General features: G+C 42.8%; 4 protein-coding genes across 4 annotated transcripts in view; 2 read left to right on the forward strand and 2 right to left on the reverse strand.

The window, feature by feature from the left end:
* The window catches only part of LOC124012159 (protein naked cuticle homolog 2-like), a 22,341-nt gene extending 19,849 nt beyond the window's left edge, over window positions 1-2,492 (reverse strand). The window contains exons 1-3 of the mRNA XM_046325633.1: window positions 2,270-2,492; window positions 2,128-2,154; window positions 1,923-2,008 (exon numbers count right to left, since the gene is read on the reverse strand). Coding sequence (XP_046181589.1) covers window positions 1,923-2,008; window positions 2,128-2,154; window positions 2,270-2,294 — 138 coding nt within the window. The 5' untranslated portion in view covers window positions 2,295-2,492. The remainder of the gene's footprint in view (window positions 1-1,922; window positions 2,009-2,127; window positions 2,155-2,269) is intronic.
* A 1,176-nt stretch (window positions 2,493-3,668) lies between these two features.
* On the forward strand, window positions 3,669-14,314 carry LOC124012264 (cation channel sperm-associated protein 4-like). Its single transcript, XM_046325734.1, has 9 exons — window positions 3,669-3,773; window positions 4,108-4,209; window positions 4,336-4,433; window positions 4,911-5,040; window positions 5,428-5,564; window positions 11,070-11,232; window positions 12,799-13,013; window positions 13,384-13,546; window positions 13,691-14,314. The coding sequence occupies exons 1-9, from the start codon at window positions 3,669-3,671 to the stop codon at window positions 13,859-13,861; spliced, it is 1,284 nt and encodes a 427-aa protein (XP_046181690.1). The 3' UTR covers window positions 13,862-14,314.
* On the reverse strand, window positions 14,142-16,729 carry LOC124012527 (GATA zinc finger domain-containing protein 1). The gene is made up of 5 exons (XM_046326257.1): window positions 16,273-16,729; window positions 15,504-15,626; window positions 15,338-15,397; window positions 15,028-15,211; window positions 14,142-14,856 (listed from the first exon to the last, which is right to left on the reverse strand). The coding sequence occupies exons 1-5, from the start codon at window positions 16,450-16,452 to the stop codon at window positions 14,666-14,668; spliced, it is 738 nt and encodes a 245-aa protein (XP_046182213.1). The 5' UTR covers window positions 16,453-16,729; the 3' UTR covers window positions 14,142-14,665.
* LOC124012529 (chromatin accessibility complex protein 1-like) lies at window positions 16,343-19,038 on the forward strand. The gene is made up of 3 exons (XM_046326260.1): window positions 16,343-17,149; window positions 17,521-17,647; window positions 17,749-19,038. The coding sequence occupies exons 1-3, from the start codon at window positions 16,997-16,999 to the stop codon at window positions 17,826-17,828; spliced, it is 360 nt and encodes a 119-aa protein (XP_046182216.1). The 5' UTR covers window positions 16,343-16,996; the 3' UTR covers window positions 17,829-19,038.
* Window positions 19,039-19,083: the final 45 nt, after the last annotated feature.

The raw sequence follows: 19,083 nt of genomic DNA on the forward strand, positions 1-19,083 counted from the left end.
GCTGGGACTGGGAGGGAGGGCTGGGACTGGGAGGGAGGGAGGGCTGGGACTGGGAGGGAGGGCTGGGACTGGGAGGGAGGGCTGGGACTGGGAGGGAGGGCTGGGACTGGGAGGGAGGGCTGGGACTGGGAGGGAGGGAGGGCTGGGACTGGGAGGGAGGGCTGGGACTGGGAGGGAGGGCTGGGACTGGGAGGGAGGGAGGGCTGGGACTGGGAGGGAGGGCTGGAACTGGGAGGGAGGGAGCGTGTCGGATAGTTTATTATCCTGGGCTGGAGCAGACCTGGCTGAGACTGACTGAACCCCAGTGTGAACCCCAGTGTGAACCCCAGTGTGAACCCCAGTGTGAACCCCAGTGTGGACACAATATGAGCCCAAAGTGGTGACTGACAGTATCAGTCCTCTATTCAATTGATGGATATTAACAAGACTGACAAGACAGTAATTCTCAATGTTATTTGTTGTTTACCAATTTACCAACCCTAGATGGTACATACTTTGGTTGTGATTTTGGTATAAAGATTGATGAATACAACAATATCCTGTCCTCAATATTGAGAATGGTCAGTTGACCTCCCTCTGTCTTATAAAAGAACCACCTTTACCTGTCCATTAGGGTTCTTACCCCTTCCACTCTAGGAGGCCTTGGTCCATTCATCTACCCCGTCACAAAACTCCACCATTCTGGTTCTCATTAGCATCATTATCTAAATTCAAGCCTTTCCACTCGAATGACACACGTCTGTGTTGCTGTCCATTTACAGGCTTTTCTATGCAAAAAAAAGACACACTTTTTTCAAAAGCGTCTTACAGTCATGCGTGCATACATTTTTTCCCACTATCATGATGCTACACAACGGAGCTACAGAGGACAACTTGATATTGATGTTGATATTGATATTTGTGATGAGGTAACTGACTTTCTGAGGTAAAGGCATGTTACTCTCTCTCACACTCTCTCTGTGTATCTCCCCCCTCTCTCTCTCTCTCTCTCTCTCTCTCTCTCTCTCTCTCTCTCTCTCTCTCTCTCTCTCTCTCTCTCTCTCTCTGTGTATCTCCCGCTCTCTCTCTCTCTCTCTCTCTGTGTGTATCCCCCCCCTCTCTCTCTCTCTCTCTCTCTCTGTGTATCTCCCCTTCTCTCTCTCTCTCTCTCTCTCTCTCTCTCTCTCTCTCTCTCTCTCTCTCTCTCTCTCTCACACACTCTCTCTCTCTCTGTGTATCTCCCCCCTCTCTCTCTCTCTCTCTCTCTTTGTGGGGTGGCAGCATAGCCTAGTGGTTAGAGCGTTGGACTAGTAACCGGAAGGTTGTGAGTTCAAACCCCGGAGCTGACAAGGTACAAATCTGTCGTTCTGCCCCTGAACAGGCAGTTAATCCACTGTTCCCAGGCCGTCATTGAAAATAAGAATATGTTCTTAACTGACTTGCCTGGTTAAATAAAGGTTAAAAAAAATCTCCCCCCTCTCGCTCTCTCTCTGTGTATCTCCCCCTTCTCTCTGTGTATCTCCCCTTCTCTCTGTGTATCTCCCCTCTCTCTCTGTGTATCCCCCTTCTCTCTGTGTATCCCCCTTCTCTCTGTGTATCCCCCTCTCTCTCTGTGTATCTCCCCTCTCTCTGTGTATCCCCTCTCTCTCTGTATCCTCTCTCTCTCTCTGTGTGTATCCCCCTTCTCTCTGTGTATCCCCCTTCTCTCTGTGTATCCCCCTCTCTCTGTGTATCCCCTCTCTCTCTGTGTATCCCTCTCTCTCTGTGTATCCCCCTCTCTCTCTGTGTATCCCCTCTCTCTCTGTGTATCCCCTCTCTCTCTGTATCCCCTCTCTCTCTGTGTGTATCTCCCCCTTCTCTCTGAAATCTGCAAAAGTGACCAAATATTAATCATATCTCAACTCAGGTGTAAAATATATCAACTGTATTATAATACACTGTACCTGCTTAAATCTGATTGTGTGGGTGTGGAGACCAGTATGTTCCCACTCTCCCTGACAGGTGAGCACATTGGCAGCAAAACTACCACCTACAAAACAAAATAAGAAATAAGAAATAGTCTATACCCTGCATGACATTTTATATTTGAGAGACATACTTCTGAATAGGTGATTCTTAATATAATAATAATAATATAATGATTCTTACCTTCAGGATTTTCTCTGCGTTTACAGGCTATCCAAATTATGCATGAATGGAAACATAAAATATAGAAAGAAAATACAGTTATATTTTGGTTATGAAGAGATTTACAGTAGCCTCTGAAAATAATCTAAATACCAAGTTTTACCATGTTTTGATTGGAGTTTGCCCATATTTTGTGGTATTTCCTCTTGTGCCTTGAAACTTCATCTATTTGCGAATTGACCAAGACATCTTCATCATCTCCCATTGATAACAACAAAGACAGTTATATCCTGTATGCACCGATATATCCATTTTCCTATCAAGTTATTCGAGAGTTGAGATAGGCTGAAGTTGGTTGAGGTAAACTAGAGGACCGAAGCTTTGGGAAAGTGCTCGCAACATGGACAGAGGGAATTTACGGAATTGAATATGAAAAAGAAACGAATAATCTATATAGGGTACAGCGCCTCCTGCTGTACATTAGTATAAAGTATTTTCCCCAAACTAACTGTGGATTTGTATTGTGTGTGCATATAACAAATTACAGTGTCATAATGTAACGCGTGCATGATGTGCCTATGCATGTGAACATAAAATAAGAACCCTTCATTATACAAACGTTTTATTTGTTTCATAGCTCGATCACTGTTTCCCTAAATAGGCTACTGGAAACTCCCTGTGATAAATATTGCCACCCAGTGGTGGAAACACATTGTGACACGTGTCTGCGTAATTAGAATATAGAATGGACGGAGGACTGAATGAAGAGAACGCTACTTCAGTTCCAAACACCTGTTGCACGATTATGACATCTATCTTCTGGAGCGAGACCTTTTTGGTCAAAGATTCCTCAACATTCTTCATAATATTTTCAACTGAGCTGGTGAGACAAAAGCGGTAACCGGGTATAGCTTCCATGGCATTTACCTGAAAAATGGGTTGAAGGGAGAAGGCGCGAAAAAATGGATTACAGGAAACGCTTGATGATCCTCCAGGTAGGCCTAGATGAACTCCAGGCCTATTGGCTGTTTTCGTTCTACCACCATGTCATCTATATGCTCTCTTTGTACACTTATTCAAGTGTATTATCTGTCTTGAACTTTTCCATATATTTGAACAACTTTTACAAAAGATTAACATGTTTTTGGGGCATCCAATTAACAATTTGTTATACTGCAGCGGGCGTCGGAGAGCACCGGGAGGAGGTGGTCCATGCTAGAGCGAGATGAGGAGCCTGAGATGATCAGCATCAGAGACATCACCCAGCAAAAGGTGTAGGCTATATTTATACTGTTGGGCTTTCACAGGTATGATTACTTATATAGTGAATAATGAGTGGGTTAACATAGAGAGATATACAGAGAAATCACACTACTCAGTTTTTTCAAACTATTTTCAGACAGATCTTCATCACTGATACTGGTACCTGGGGAGATTATCCAATTATTTTCATCTGTCCAGGAGACAGGGGCTCCGGTTCAGCTAGATGAATACCAATAATGACCTCTGACTATACCTTATAGGATGACTCAGACACTGAGGACTATGTCTCCCAGGTGCTCATGGGTGCGCTGCTGGAGAACTTCCTGTTCAAATTACTCATCATCGTCATGATTGTCAGCAACTGCATCATTATGGCCTTCCAAACTGATGCTATCATTGCCAAGGTAAGTTGTGGTCACTGAGGACATCTTGGTATATGGTGTAATTGAACATTTTGTGTTGTGGATATGTGGTGGTGTAGGGATGTTATATGATGTACTGTTTTATCTTTAGCTCATTCAGTACATACATAGTTCACTGTTTTATCTATTGATTCATATGTAATGTGGATGCTTTGGTGTGTTTGGACCCCAGGAAGAGTAGCTAATGGGGATCCCTAAAAAATACAAAATACAAAGAGGTATTGTAGGCCTACTTTCAAACTGAAAGCTCATTTTATATGACAAGTCAACAGATAACAATGACCTGAAATGCTATGGTATGATTTGTTCGTTGTAGAAGTATGACATTGCGTTCAGCATCTGTGAGCATATTATCCTCACCGTCTTCATCTGGGAGATCCTGGTCAAGTGGTACTACGGCTTCAACATCTTCTGGAAGGTAACGTCTGGTCAGGAGATTGATTTGACACAACCTATTACCTACTGTGGCCTTCTCAGAGACCATTGTGGTGTCATTCTTCTCTCTCTCTCTCTCTCTCTCTCTGTCTCGTTTTTGTTATTTCAGAATGGCTGGAATGTCCTGGACTGTTTGGTCACTCTGGCTCTGATGCTTGGACCCCTGATCTTTCCCCAGGGTGGGGACAGTTTACTAAAGGTCATCAGGTGAAGGAGTACCCCTCACTCCGCAGAAACGCATTAGTGCAAACGTAGGGTGTTCTCAGTGCAGGCCTGGTTGTAACTAGATATGTTTGAGTTGTGTCGGGGACAATAGCTAACCTCAACCCTTTTTCTAATCTTAACCTAATTCTCCTATCCTGCCACGATAATTCTCCTAACCTGCCACGATAATTCTCCTAACCTGCCACGTTAATTCTCCTAACCTTAACCTAATTTAGTTTTAGGACAATAGTTTTTTTGTTTGTCAAACATCAACATGAAACATTATTTGTTGTGTGCTGCTTTCCCACTGGTCACACACGTGTTGAATCAACAGGGTTTCTACGTCATTTCAATGAAATGACGTTGAACCAACATGGTGTAGACGTTGAACCAACATGGAATAGACGTTGAATTGACATCTGTGCTCAGTAGGTTGTCACTCCATGTTGTAATGTGTTATTTATTGTGTGTGTGTTCCAGGGTGTTGAGGGTAATCCGTAGTATCAGGGGTTTTGCCTCCATGCAGGGTATGGCTATGATGGTCACCGTCATTATGCAGTCCATTCCAGACATGGCCAACATCTTCTTCCTCCTCCTCATCATCATGCTTGTAGGTGTTAAATCATTTACCAATTCAACCTCTCACTCTTTCTAATTCTCTCTCTCTCACTTCATCATCATTCGTCTTAATCCATTACCACTTCTTCACCTGAGTCTCGTGACTTTGAATGAGAAAAGAATCATGAGAACAGTCAAACTATGACGCCCCAGTTCTTGCTCTTGTTTATAGTATTTAATATGTTGGTTTGTTACTATGGCCCCAGATGAGTGTGTGATGTTTCAAGGAGTGATATGAGACCATATGAATGGATTCTACAACTGCTCAGTTGTCCCCTGTGTTTGTGATGGTGGGACATCTGCTCAGTTGTCCCCTGTGTTTGTGTCTCTCTGTGTTTGTGTCTAATGTCTCTGTTGATTTTTTGTCTGTGTCTGTCAGGTGTTTGCGGTGTTCGGCGTGACCCTGTTCAGTGCTGCTGTCCCATCAGCCTTTGGGGACCTGTTCTCAGCCCTCTACACCCTCTTCATCTGCATCACCCAGGACGGATGGATGGACATCTACAGGGAGTTTAAGGCGTAAGTGACACAAGGCCCTACATTTCCCCTTATCCAGTTCATACAGTATGTCCTTGGATAAAGACTACATTTCCCCTCATCCAGTTCATACAGTATGTCCTTGGATAAAGACTACATTTCCCCTCATCCAGTTCATACAGTATGTCCTTGGATAAAGACTACATTTCCCCTCATCCAGTTCATACAGTATGTCCTTTGATAAAGACTACATTTCCCCTCATCCAGTTCATACAGTATGTCCTTGGATAAAGACTACATTTCCCCTCATCCAGTTCATACAGTATGTCCTTGGATAAAGACTACATTTCCCCTCATCCAGTTCATACAGTATGTCCTTGGATAAAGACTACATTTCCCCTCATCCAGTTCATACAGTATGTCCTTGGATAAAGACTACATTTCCCCTCATCCAGTTCATACAGTATGTCCTTGGATAAAGACTACATTTCCCCTCATCCAGTTCATACAGTATGTCCTTGGATAAAGACTACATTTCCCCTCATCCAGTTCATACAGTATGTCCTTTGATAAAGACTACATTTCCCCTCATCCAGTTCATACAGTATGTCCTTGGATAAAGACTACATTTCCCCTTATCCAGTTCATACAGTATGTCCTTGGATAAAGACTACATTTCCCCTTATCCAGTTCATACAGTATGTCCTTGGATAAAGACTACATTTCCCCTAATCCAGTTCATACAGTATGTGTCCTTGGATAAAGACTACATTTCCCCTAATCCAGTTCATACAGTATGTGTCCTTGGATAAAGACTACATTTCCCCTCATCCAGTTCATACAGTATGTGTACTTGGATAAAGATTTTGAAAAACAAGAGGAGATAATTTTATTAGTCTAATGCAGGTTAGTGTTTTTCATCATGAATCTTGTGTCCTATTGCCCTGGAAGAGGTGGTCTTCACTAATATCCCTTAAACAATGTAAATTACGCTTTGGTCCTATTATTGCTCACACAGTTTCTATTTGGCGCAAAATTGAAAATCAATATTGAATCAAAATGTCAGGCCCATACACAACTCTGAAAATATGTTGGGATATTTAAATTATCTCGGCTCCCGAAAGGACTGATCTCTATTATACACTGAACAAAAATATAAACGCAATATGTAAAGTGGTGGTCCCATGTTTGATGAGCTGAAATAAAAGATCCCAGAAATGTTCCATACGCACAAAAGCTCATTTGTTTACATCCCTATTAGTGAACAGGACAGGGATGTAAACAAATGAGCTTTTGTGTGTATAGAACACATGATCAGGATGATCATGCTGATTAAACAGCATGATCATTACACAGGTTCACCTTGTGCTGGGGATAATAATAGGCTACTCTAAAATGTGCTATTTTGTCACACAACATAATGGCACAGATATCTCAAGTTTTGAGGGAACGTGCAATTGGCATGCTGACTGAAAGAATGTCCACCTGAGCTGTTGTCAGAAAATTAAATGTTGACATAAGCCGTTTTATGATCATTTGGCAGTACGTTCAACCGGCCTCACAACCTCAGACCACGTATATGCCTTCCTAACCATCTTAAATAAGCATGCCCCATTCAAGAAATTTAGAACCAGGAACAGATATAGCCCTTGGTTCTCCCCAGACTTGACTGCCCTTAACCAACACAAAAACATCCTATGGCGTTCTGCATTAGCATCGAACAGCCCCCGTGATATGCAGCTGTTCAGGGAAGCTAGAAACCATTATACACAGGCAGTTAGAAAAGCCAAGGCTAGCTTTTTCAAGCAGAAATTGGCTTCCTGCAATACTAACTCAAAAAAGTTCTGGGACACTGTAAAGTCCATGGAGAATAAGAACACCTCCTCCCAGCTGCCCACTGCACTGAAGATAGGAAACACTGTCACCACTGATAAATCCACCATAATTGAGAATTTCAATAAGCATTTTTCTACAGCTGGCCATGCTTTCCACCTGGCTACTCCTACCCCGGTCAACAGCACTGCACCCCCCAGCAACTCGCCCAAGCCTTCCCCATTTCCCATTCTCCCAAATCCAGTCAGCTGATGTTCTGAAAGAGCTGCAAAATCTGGACCCCTACAAATCAGCCGGGCTAGACAATCTGGACCCTTTCTTTCTAAAATTATCTGCCGAAATTGTTGCCACCCCTATTACTAGCCTGTTCAACCTCTCTTTCGTGTCGTCTGAGATTCCCAAAGATTGGAAAGCAGTTGCGGTCATCCCCCTCTTCAAAGGGGGGGACACTCTTGACCCAAACTGCTACAGACCTATATCTATCCTACCCTGCCTTTCTACAGTCTTTGAAAGCCAAGTCAACAAACAGATTACCGACCATTTTGAATCTCACCATACCTTCTCTGCTATGCAATCTGGTTTCAGATCTGGTCATGGGTGCACCTCAGCCACGCTCAAGGTCCTAAACGATATCTTAACCGCCATCGATAAGAAACATTACTGTGCAGCCGTATTCATTGATCTGGCCAAGGCTTTCGACTCTGTCAATCACCACATCCTCATCGGCAGACTCGACAGCCTTGGATTCTCAAATGATTGCCTCGCCTGGTTCACCAACTACTTCTCTGATAGAGTTCAGTGTGTCAAATTGGAGGGTCTGCAATCCGGACCTCTGGCAGTCTCTATGGGGGTGCCACAGGGTTCAATTCTTGGACCGACTCTCTTCTCTGTATACATCAATGATGTCGCTCTTGCTTCTGGTGAGTCTCTGATCCACCTCTACGCAGACGACACCATTCTGTATACTTCTGGCCCTTCTTTGGACACTGTTAACAACCCTCCAGGCAAGCTTCAATGCCATACAACTCTCCTTCCATGGCCTCCAATTGCTCTTAAATACAAGTAAAACTAAATGCATGCTCTTCAACCGATCGCTGCCTACACCTGCCCGCCTGTCCAACATCACTACTCTGGACGGCTCTGACTTAGAATACGTGGACAACTACAAATACCTAGGTGTCTGGTTAGACTGTAAACTCTCCTTCCAGACCCACATCAAACATCTCCAATCCAAAGTTAAATTTAGAATTGGCTTCCTAATTCGCAACAAAGCATCCTTCACTCATGCTGCCAAACATACCCTTGTAAAACTGACCATCCTACCAATCCTCGACTTCGGCGATGTCATTTACAAAATAGCCTCCAATACCCTACTCAACAAATTGGATGCAGTCTATCACAGTGCAATCCGTTTGGTCACCAAAGCCCCATATACTACCCACCATTGCGACCTGCACGCTCTCGTTGGCTGGCCCTCGCTTCATACACGTCGCCAAACCCACTGGCTCCATGTCATCTACAAGACCCTGCTAGGTAAAGTCCCCACTTATCTCAGCTCGCTGGTCACCATAGCATCTCCCACCTGTAGCACACGCTCCAGCAGGTATATCTCTCTAGTCACCCCCAAAACCAATTATTTCTTTGGCCGCCTCTCCTTCCAGTTCTCTGCTGCCAATGACTGGAACAAACTACAAAAATCTCTGAAACTGGAAACACTTATCTCCCTCACTCGCTTTTAGCACCAACTGTCAGAGCAGCTCACAGATTACTGCACCTGTACATAGGCCACCTATAATTTAGCCCAAACAACTACCTCTTTCCCTACTGTATTTATTTTATTTATTTTGTTCCTTTGCACCCGATTATTTTTATTTCTACTTTGCACATTCTTCCACTGCAAATCTACCATTCCAGTGTTTTATTTGCTATATTGTATTTACTTTGCCACCATGGCCTTTTTTTGCCTTTACCTCCCTTATCTCACCTCATTTGCTCACATCGTATATAGACTTGTTTATACTGTATTATTGACTGTATGTTTGTTTTACTCCATGTGTAACTCTGTGCCGTTGTATGTGTCGAAGTGCTTTGCTTTATCTTGGCAAGGTCGCAATTGTAAATGAGAACTTGTTCTCAACTTGCCTACCTGGTTAAATAAAGGTGAACTAAAAAATAACAAAATAAATCAAAATATGGCGTTGTGTGGGCGAGCGGTTTGCTGATGTCAACATTGTGAACAGAGTGCCACATGGTGGCGGTGGGGTTATGGTATGGGCAGGCATAAGCTAATGACCACGAACATAATTGCATTTTGTAATCTAACATTATCTTTGTATAAGGATCGTGAATAGGGACTGAGGGGAGGGGGGGGGTTCTCTTTTGTATTCATTGTACCCCCCCCCCAAAAAAAGACTAAACTAAATAAAAAGTTGTTCACAAAAAAAAATATTTGTTCTGGAGGCAGCTCTGCAGTGGTCACTAGCTTGCACAGCCACAAAGTCATCAAATCTGCCTTTTAACCTAACCTTAACCACACTGCTAACCCTAATGCCTAACCTTAACCACACTGCTAACCCTAATGCCTAACCTTAACCACACTGCTAACCCTAATGCCTAACCTTAACCACACTACTAACCCTAATGCCTAACCTTAACCACACTACTAACCCTAATGCCTAACCTTAACCACACTGCTAACCCTAATGCCTAACCTTAACCACACTGCTAACCCTAATGTCTATCCTTAACCACACTGCTAACCCTAATGCCTAACCTTAACCACACTGCTAACCCTAATGCCTAACCTTAACCACACTGCTAACCCTAATGCCTAACCTTAACCACATTGCTAACCCTAATGCATAACCTTAACCACACTGCTAACCCTAATGTCTAAGCTTAACCACATTGCTAACCCTAATGCATAACCACACTGCTAACCCTAATGCCTAACCTTAACCACACTGCTAACCCTAATGCCTAACCTTAACCACACTGCTAACCCTAATGCCTTACCTTAACCACACTGCTAACCCTAATGCCTAACCTTAACCACACTGCTAACCCTAATGCCTAACCTTAACCACACTGCTAACCCTAATGCCTAACCTTAACCACACTGCTAACCCTAATGTCTAACCTTAACCACACTGCTAACCCTAATGCCTAACCTTAACCACACTGCTAACCCTAATGCCTAACCTTAACCACACTGCTAACCCTAATGCCTAACCTTAACCACACTGCTAACCCTAATGCCTAACCTTAACCACACTGCTAACCCTAATGCCTAACCTTAACCACACTGCTAACCCTAATGTCTAACCTTAACCACACTGCTAACCCTAATGCCTAACCTTAACCACACTGCTAACCCTAATGCCTAACCTTAACCACACTGCTAACCCTAATGCCTAACCTTAACCACACTGCTAACCCTAATGCCTAACCTTAAATTAAGATCAAAAAGTGTTTCATACATTTTTACAATATAGCCCATTTTTACTCTGCCGATATCAAAACGGAAATCACTCAGTTCTACCTCCAGGACAAGACTCATGACAATTAACGTCAACCTGCTAATTGTAGTCAAATGGGGCTTAACATTTTGCAATAGAGTGAAAAGCTTATGTGAGAGTGCCTACATATTGTAGACATAGTTCTATGTATTTTGTCCTTATGTGGTAAGTGTTGTCCTTTCTCTCTGCACTGTAGTGATGAGGGGCTGATGTACGGAGCTTCTCTCTACTTTTTCATCTTCCTCACTGGTGGAGCCTTCATCTTCGCCAACCTTCTCGTTGCCGTGGTAACCACCAACCTTGAGATCTCCATGCCCGACTATGATGAAAAGAATTCGAACGAGTGTTCGCCGGCGGCGGTTAGTCTGTCACTCTTTACCTTTTCACATTTAGTGTTTATCAAGGCACTGTCTGTAACATCTTCTTGACCCTCAAATGTGTATTGTTGATCAAATAAAATAAAATGTTATTTGTCACATGGCCAAATACAACAGGTATTTTAACCTAACCTTAACCCTTACCGTGAAATTCTTACTTACAAGCCCTTAACCAACAATGCCGTTCAAGAAATAGAGTTAAGAAAATATTTACCAAATAAAGTAAAGTGGAAAAAAATACCAAAATGTAATAAAATTAAAAAGTAACAAGAAAATTACATCACAATAATGAGGCTATATACAGCGGGTACTGGTACCGAGTCAATGTGCAGGGGTACAAGTTAGTCGAGGTCATTTGAAAAGTGACTATACATAGAGTGAGTGGGGGGGGGGGTAAGTGTAAATAGTCCGGGTGGCTATTTATCCAATTGTTCAGCAGTCTTATGGCTTGGGGGTAGAAGCTGTTAAGGAGCCTTTTGGACCTAGACTTGGCGCTCCTGTACCGCTTGCCGTGAGTTAACAGTCCACTTGGGTGACTGGAGTCTTTGACCATTTTTTGGGCCTTCCTCTGACACCGCCTAGTATTTAGGTCCTGTATGTAAACAAGCTTGGCCCCAGTGGTGTACTGCCCTCTGTTGAGCCTCACGGTCAGATGCCGAGCAGTTGCCATACCAGGCGGTGATACAACCGGTCAGGATGCTCTCGATGGTGCAGCTGTATAACTTTTTGAGGATCTGAGGACCCATACCAAATATTTTCGGTCTCCTGAGGGGGAAAAGGTGTTGTCGTACCCTCTTCACAACTGTCTTTGTCTTGGTGTGTTTGGACCATGATAGTTTGTTGGTGATGTGGACAATAAGGAACTTAAAACTCTCGACCCGCTCCACTTCCACCCTGTCAATGTTAATGGCAGCCTGTTCGGCCCTCCTTTTTCATATATCTCATCATTGTTGGTGATCAGGCCTACCACTGTTGTGTCATCAGCAAACTTAATGATGGTGTTGGAGTTGTGCTTGGCAGAGCAGTCCTGGGTGAACAGGGAGCACAGGAAGGGACTAAGCACGCACCCCAGAGGGGCCCCAGTGTTGAGGATCAGCATGGCAGATGTGTTGTTACCTACCCTTACCACCTGGGGCCGGCCTGTCTGGAAGTCCAGTTACAGAGGGAGGTGTTTATTCACAGGGTACTTAGCTTAGTGATGAGTTTTGTGGTCACTATGGTGTTGAACGCTGAGCTGTAGTGAATGAACAGCGTTGTCACATAGGTGTTCCTTTTGTCCAGGTGGGAAAGAGCAGTGTGGAGTGCGATTGAGATGGCGTCATCTGTGGATCTGTTGGGGGGTATGCGAATTGGAGTGGGTCTAGGGTTTCCGACATGATGGTGTTGATATGAGCCATGACCAGCCTTTCAAAGGGGGTGGGTATGCGTGATGATTTGTATACGGATTATTACAAGCTAGCTGCCATTCAAATTCATTAATACGACCACTGCTCTTTCGTAGTTCCCTGTGTATTTAGTCCTCTCTCCTCAAACCGTCCCCTCACACAGCTGATTCCAGAGGACACAGGAGGCTTGGCGGAACAGAGCACCATCCACGTGGAGGAGGTGGTGACCAAGTCCAACATGACCCGGCGCCAGAAGCCCTGGAAGGCGAGCTGTCTAGAGAACCTGACCATGGACACCTTCGAGGAGCTGGCCCTTGTCACAGCTGCTATGCAGAAGAATATGGCTGCCTACAGGGAGATAAGACAAGAGCTGGACAGGTAGTGTAAAGGAAGTCTCTGTTCTAGCTAGAAGCTATTGAAGCCACTATACATTTTTTCATCGTCCATCACAGTAACTGATTTACGTTTCCAATTGGCTCATTCATCCCCTCTCCCTTTAACTATTCCCCAGCTCGTTACTGTAAATTATGTGTTCTCAGTCAATTTACCTGGTAAAATAAGAGTTCCATAAAATAAAGTAATTGTGATATCAAGAAATCATGTTTTTCAATCTCTATTTTTCTGAATTCAATCAGACAATTTCTTCTCCCTTATAAGTAAAGATGGTCTTTAATTAAAAAAATATTGTGTTTGTACAGTGGATGAACTGTAGGTATATGTCCGACCATGGGTATGTGTTTATCCACAGTATAGTGGAGGAGGTGCACAGCCTGTCCTTCAACGTAAAGCAAGAGCAGGAGGTGATGATGAGGAACCATATGGCTGCAACCCTCCAGGACAACCTATTGAATAATGATATCGCCACAGGCCGCACCGGAGACATACTGTCCACCCTCATCACCCTGGAGAAGGTAGGAAGGCAGTGGACATGGCACCCTATTCCCTATGCAGTGCACTCATTTTGACCAGAGCTTTATGGGTACACAATAGATTGACTCTTCCTAGAATTGTCGATAAGCTTACATTCACTATTCTGTTACCTGTCTGTGTTTCAGGCTCATGTCATAGACTCGAACACAGCATCTGCTCACCTGTTCCAGAAGGGGAACATGCGTCACACAGCCATGAGGCTGTCCATGGACAGCCCGATGTACTACCAGTCTACTTCTACACATATGGATGCGGGACACAGTAACACTCCCAGCACACACCACAACACAGGCTGAACATAATTTTAACAGGAATTTCTTCATGTCCCAAATCATTTGGCTTTACTGATTAGCTGAAATGGTCTCAAAGATAATGATAGATTAACTGGCTAAATCAGACTCAGGCTTGCTGCACACATTTCCACATGCAGATCAATATTAACCATGTAATGTGACATCAAGGAAGAGTTAGTTTCTTGATAAAAAAAGGACTGGTTACTGAGGTAAATGATCATAAAGGTTTCACAAAGTGTCTAAAAGTATATACCAAAAGGGATAGAACTTGGAGTCTATTAAAAGCATCTTTATAAATACTTTGTTTTATTTTTAGGTATAACACTTAACATGTATTGCACAGATGTCTAAATAAAAATGATATGTGTTTGAAAAACATTCCAGTACAAAGCTTATGAAAAAGGTATTTTCCACATTTATTACCGAATAAAAAAAGTCAATCCCATGTCTGACTGTCACCTCAGGATGATCATTTCATGGGTCCGTCCCTGTACTGTTGGAAGGGTTTGACTTAGAAGGGTTTGTAAAAGTTGAATTACAAACGCTTTCAATATTCAGACTATTATTATTATGTGGGTGTTTATATTTGTCCCATTTTATACATGTACAAGTGTGTATTAATACACGTGTGAATTGGAAATGTGTTTTTTTAGCATGTTCCAACTCACCCTGAACCACTCTCACGAGAGTGGGTCATGGCCGAGGTCTGCCATTATCAACGGCGACCCTGGAGCAATTTGGGTCAAGTGCCTTGTACTAGCAGACTAACAGACAAAGTTAATATCTTAATGTTAATTGACCCAGCGGCTAATTGCAGTTGCCAAATGATTCTTTGATAGCGATGGCCGGCGTGGGTCCAATATGGGTCCAGATGTAGCCTTTCTCTGGACGGATAGGAATGGTGGGATAGGGGCAGCTCCTGGACTTGAAGTACTCCGAGGGGGCGTGGCACACAAACTCCAAGTACTCCATCTTCCTGGGTAGATCCTCCTCTGGACCTATAGACACAATCAGAAAATCAGTAATGTAAACATTATCAGCTCGTAGTGGTCTTTTGAGTCTACTGTGGCATTACTCCCATATACACAATGTTCAGAAAGAGACCACTTTTATTTCTGTGTGCTCAAATGTAACTTTGAGATAAATACTTAGGTTCAATCATCACTCACCAACAATGTAAGTGGCTGGATCAAACAGGTCCTTAGGACTGGCCTGGGTTGGTATCAACCAAGTCAACGCGGCACTCCTCTCACAGTACTGGTCCTGGATGAAACCTCTGATCTGTGCATAGTACGGCCTCCCATCATCCTCGTCTGTCACTTTGATGACGTCTCCCATCTGATAATACACACCCTGTACAATGACACGAAGGCAGAACTATTGTTGACAGCTATACATATCTGTGGCATTATACAACAGATACGTTTGTTATGTTTGCTAATATATTGTACAGAAAGGATTTATAAAAAGTAAACATACCTTATAAAAGACTGATTCTGATGTGATGATTGTGGAAACAGATTCTGGTGCTTTGATTGGCTGTGGGGGGGTCACATTGGGGAGGAGCTTAGATTTGAACCCCTGTGATTTCTGACAATCCAACACAGAGATAGTTCCTGTGTATTTGAACTAATAATATACTTACATTTTTTAGTTTGAATATGTGTCTTCTGCCTTTTCCTTTGGTAGACACCTTTTTTTCAGAGGCTGGGGCTTTGTACTTTGTGCTCCTCAACCGTGCTGATCTCCTGTGGATCTCTTGTTTAGACTGTGGGCAAGATGTGTCAAATACCAATATTACATCTCCATCAGGGTGACAATGTGTAAACATGCATATATTGTTAGTATGGAGTTACAGTCACTAAGGGGAGCACAGCACAGTACATTATAGTGCAGGCCTATGTACACTGAGTGTACAAAACATTAGGAACACCTTAATATTGAGATGCTCCCGCTTTTGCCCTCAGAACAGCCTCAATTTATCGGGGCATGGACTCTACAAGTTGTCAAAAGCATACCACGGGATGCTGGCCATGTTGACTCCAATGCTTCCCACAGTTGTGTCAAATTGGCTGGACCATTCTTGATGCACATGAGAAACTGTTGATCGTGAAAAACCCAGCAGCTTTGCAGCTCGACACACAACCTAGTTCCATACCCAGTTCAAAGGCACTTAACACTTTATTCTTGCCCATTCACCCTCCTCGGAATGGCACACATACACAACCCATGTCTCACGGCTTAAAAATATGTATTTAACCTGTGTCATCCCCTTCATCTACTGATTGAAGTGGATTTAACAGGTGACATCATCAATAAGGAACCAGCGTTCACCTGGATTTACTTGGTATGGAAAGAGTAGGTGTTACTAATGTTTTGTACACTTAGTGTATGTGCTCATAACGACAAACAACCTGCTTGCCCCCGCCATTATTCTGTAGTGTGTTGGAGGACACCGAGGGTCCAGATGCTCCACTGCTGGTGCTCTTCCCCGTGCAGTTATTGCATAGGATCTCTCCTTGGTTTCCCTTTTTCCACATAGACGATGAGTTTGTTTTGCAGACAGCGCAACATGGTTTCAAACCCAGAGGCATCTTGAACGTGTTGGCCAGTGGAATGATGAATGCAGAAGCTAGCTAGCTATTTAGCTAACCGCTTTTTGGCTAACAACATCAGCAACAAAAAAAGAGCCACTCGTCCGCTCGCGCAGACAAACAGATACAGAATGCAAATAAAACCAGCAATAATCGAAAGTTATGTTTAAAGGAAAACACAGATAACCTGTCCGTAAAATGTATTTTCCTTCTTTCAGATAGTTAGTGACGTGTTGGAGCACTTAAGTGTAACGTTATTGCGCCACCTACTGTGATGGAGTGTATCGGCAGCCTTATATTTATCTAGCAGGCAGGCTTATAAACGCTTAGCTACTTCGTTGTAAAAATCAAGCAAAAAAAAACGATAATATTGTCTTAAACAGAAGTACATACGGTAGCTAGCTCCTTTAGTTTTGGGTGAGAGAAGAAAAAAAAACGATCCAAGCACACTTACTACGTCACTGATCAGGAAGTAGCGGGGAACTTCCACTCCGCGCATCTGTATCTCAACGGTTGCTACCAATACCACTGAAGAAATTTCCTTATGCATGTCAAAATGTCTGGAGACAACGTTAATCATGCATCTAACAGCAAAGGCATCTCTCTTCCAATGACTCGCGTGAAAATGATCATGAAAAGTTCTCCCGACGTCTCAAGCATCAATCAAGAGGCTCTTCTCATCACCACCAAAGCAACAGTAGGTTGAATTCAGTTTACTTGCGTAGTTATGCTAGCTAGCCAATAGCTAGGTCAGCTAGCTAGTTTTGCAGCATTTTCATATAGGCAGTGCTAGCTAGCTACTTCCATTAGTTCAAACTCGTGAAGAAGGTAGCTAGCTAACCCTGAATGGCTGTAACAGTTAGCCAGCTAGCCCTGCACTGACATGGCTGTAGAGCCTCAACCAAAATAGGATGTAAACCCTAATGTCTGAATGTCTTTGCCTCGGCTTACTTTACATCCATCAGAGCCTTGTAAATTGAAGACTGGCCTCCATTACAGTGTCACTGTTAATAAATGGGAACTGTCCTATGTAATAACAATTTCATTCATAACACTCGTGTCTTGTAGGAACTGTTCGTTCAGTACTTGGCTCTCTCCTCGTTCAATAATGGATCAGGGAAAGACAATAAGACACTCTTGTACAGTGATCTGGCCAATACTGTTGAGGGAACAGAGACTTTTCAGTTTCTCACAGGTAAGAACTAGTGTTGCCACCACCACGTGACTTACATTCTCTTCTCTCTGAGCATACAGTAGGTAGTCAATATTGACTATCTGTTCATTATACCGTTGCAGATATCCTACCAAAGAAGATCTTCGCTCGAGATTACTTGAAGCTCATAGAGGAACATCCAATTGAGGAAGCAGACAATTGAAAAGACATGCAACCCTTCAAGCAATAGTGGTTGCTAGAGTCAGTTGAAGCTTTTTTTCTCCAGCTCATTCCATACCACTTCCAGGCGATGGTATTATGTAGGCCAACATCTTCCCTGAGACGTACTAGAGTATATTATGTTTACTACCATGAGTTTCCCAGTCTTCCAGATAATGGTCATTCAGTTTGGGGTCAGAAAGAATCAGTATGTGAGTTGACTACAGATAAACCATTAAAATCATAATCATATGTTGACCATGATACCAGCCCCATATTCCCCCCTACAGCAATCACCTGCTGCCGAAGAGAAACGTCTGTGCTTCCTCTGGTTTTGATACCACTCAGTGCAAATAGTGCAAGCTTTCATCTGTTTTGGGCATTATTTTTCTAAACAAGATCTTGAAGCAAAGGTTGAACAAATCAGGTGCTTTAAAATCTATATATTCCATACATATATTCCAGTTCTCAGGTTAAACCAAATTGACTCATTAGTTGTGTCCTTTTTATAAAGAGGAACCCCAATGTGCAGTCTTTGCTAATGCAGACTATCTACTTTGACTCTTTGTATTATATACCTTTCATTCATAAACAATGTTGATCTTTAGAGATCTACACATGCAAACCGATTCCTTTTTAGCAACGTGACTGAGTATAAAAGACACTTTAGACTTTTGCTGTGTTTAATGTGATATTTACCATATTACTCAGTCAAAACCATTGGTAGTTTCAGTACTGGGTGGTTGCAGGCAGCACTAATTTAATATTGAATCTCTAATTTCATTTTTTAGTAACAGCTCCTCTCAGATTGTGATGAATTTACACGAGGACAGGCATTGCAATATTTAGGTTTATGTGAAAAAAATAAATCATCACACAGACTTAATGCTACATTTATTAAATCAAAGTCTAAATATGCCACTGTGTGTGGTTGAACTATAAAGCAGGCTACTGTAACTGCTAGCGTGTATGGTCTCAAAAATGGAAAGAATGCACTGAACTTGAACCGTTGTGTATATATTTTCTACAAGTGTTTGTAACAGCATTTCATCCCATCTAACGATTGAGACTTGCCTTTTGTATGTTTGTGTTCCATAGTTTAGTTAATGAAAATAACATCTTCATGCTCTACAGATTGTCATTCCCTATTTGTGTTCTATTGTCTTCACCTTGTTGCAACAAAGCATTTACATAAATGTTACAATTTTATACCACACTGTATGAGTGTCACACAGTTTTACTTCAATAAATAACATCTC

This window comes from Oncorhynchus gorbuscha, linkage group LG24 (assembly GCF_021184085.1).
Source record: "Oncorhynchus gorbuscha isolate QuinsamMale2020 ecotype Even-year linkage group LG24, OgorEven_v1.0, whole genome shotgun sequence".
Classification (NCBI taxonomy): domain Eukaryota; kingdom Metazoa; phylum Chordata; class Actinopteri; order Salmoniformes; family Salmonidae; genus Oncorhynchus; species Oncorhynchus gorbuscha.

What these genes read in the sequence shown, in the direction of transcription:
- LOC124012264 (XM_046325734.1), top strand. Translation starts at nt 3,669, where the DNA reads ATGGGTGCGCTGCTGGAGAACTTCCTGTTCAAATTACTCATCATCGTC. An exon ending in ATAAGACAAGAGCTGGACAG is followed by an intron (nt 13,014 to 13,383) that starts GTAGTGTAAAGG and finishes GTTTATCCACAG; the next exon opens with TATAGTGGAGGAGGTGCACA. An exon ending in CCCTCATCACCCTGGAGAAG is followed by an intron (nt 13,547 to 13,690) that starts GTAGGAAGGCAG and finishes TCTGTGTTTCAG; the next exon opens with GCTCATGTCATAGACTCGAA.
- LOC124012527 (XM_046326257.1), bottom strand. Translation starts at nt 16,452, where the DNA reads ATGCCTCTGGGTTTGAAACCATGTTGCGCTGTCTGCAAAACAAACTCA. An exon ending in ACATATTCAAACTAAAAAAT is followed by an intron (nt 15,398 to 15,503) that starts GTAAGTATATTA and finishes ACCCCCCCACAG; the next exon opens with CCAATCAAAGCACCAGAATC. An exon ending in TCCAGCCACTTACATTGTTG is followed by an intron (nt 14,857 to 15,027) that starts GTGAGTGATGAT and finishes TTGTGTCTATAG; the next exon opens with GTCCAGAGGAGGATCTACCC.
- LOC124012529 (XM_046326260.1), top strand. Translation starts at nt 16,997, where the DNA reads ATGCATGTCAAAATGTCTGGAGACAACGTTAATCATGCATCTAACAGC. An exon ending in TCATCACCACCAAAGCAACA is followed by an intron (nt 17,150 to 17,520) that starts GTAGGTTGAATT and finishes CGTGTCTTGTAG; the next exon opens with GAACTGTTCGTTCAGTACTT. An exon ending in GACTTTTCAGTTTCTCACAG is followed by an intron (nt 17,648 to 17,748) that starts GTAAGAACTAGT and finishes ATACCGTTGCAG; the next exon opens with ATATCCTACCAAAGAAGATC.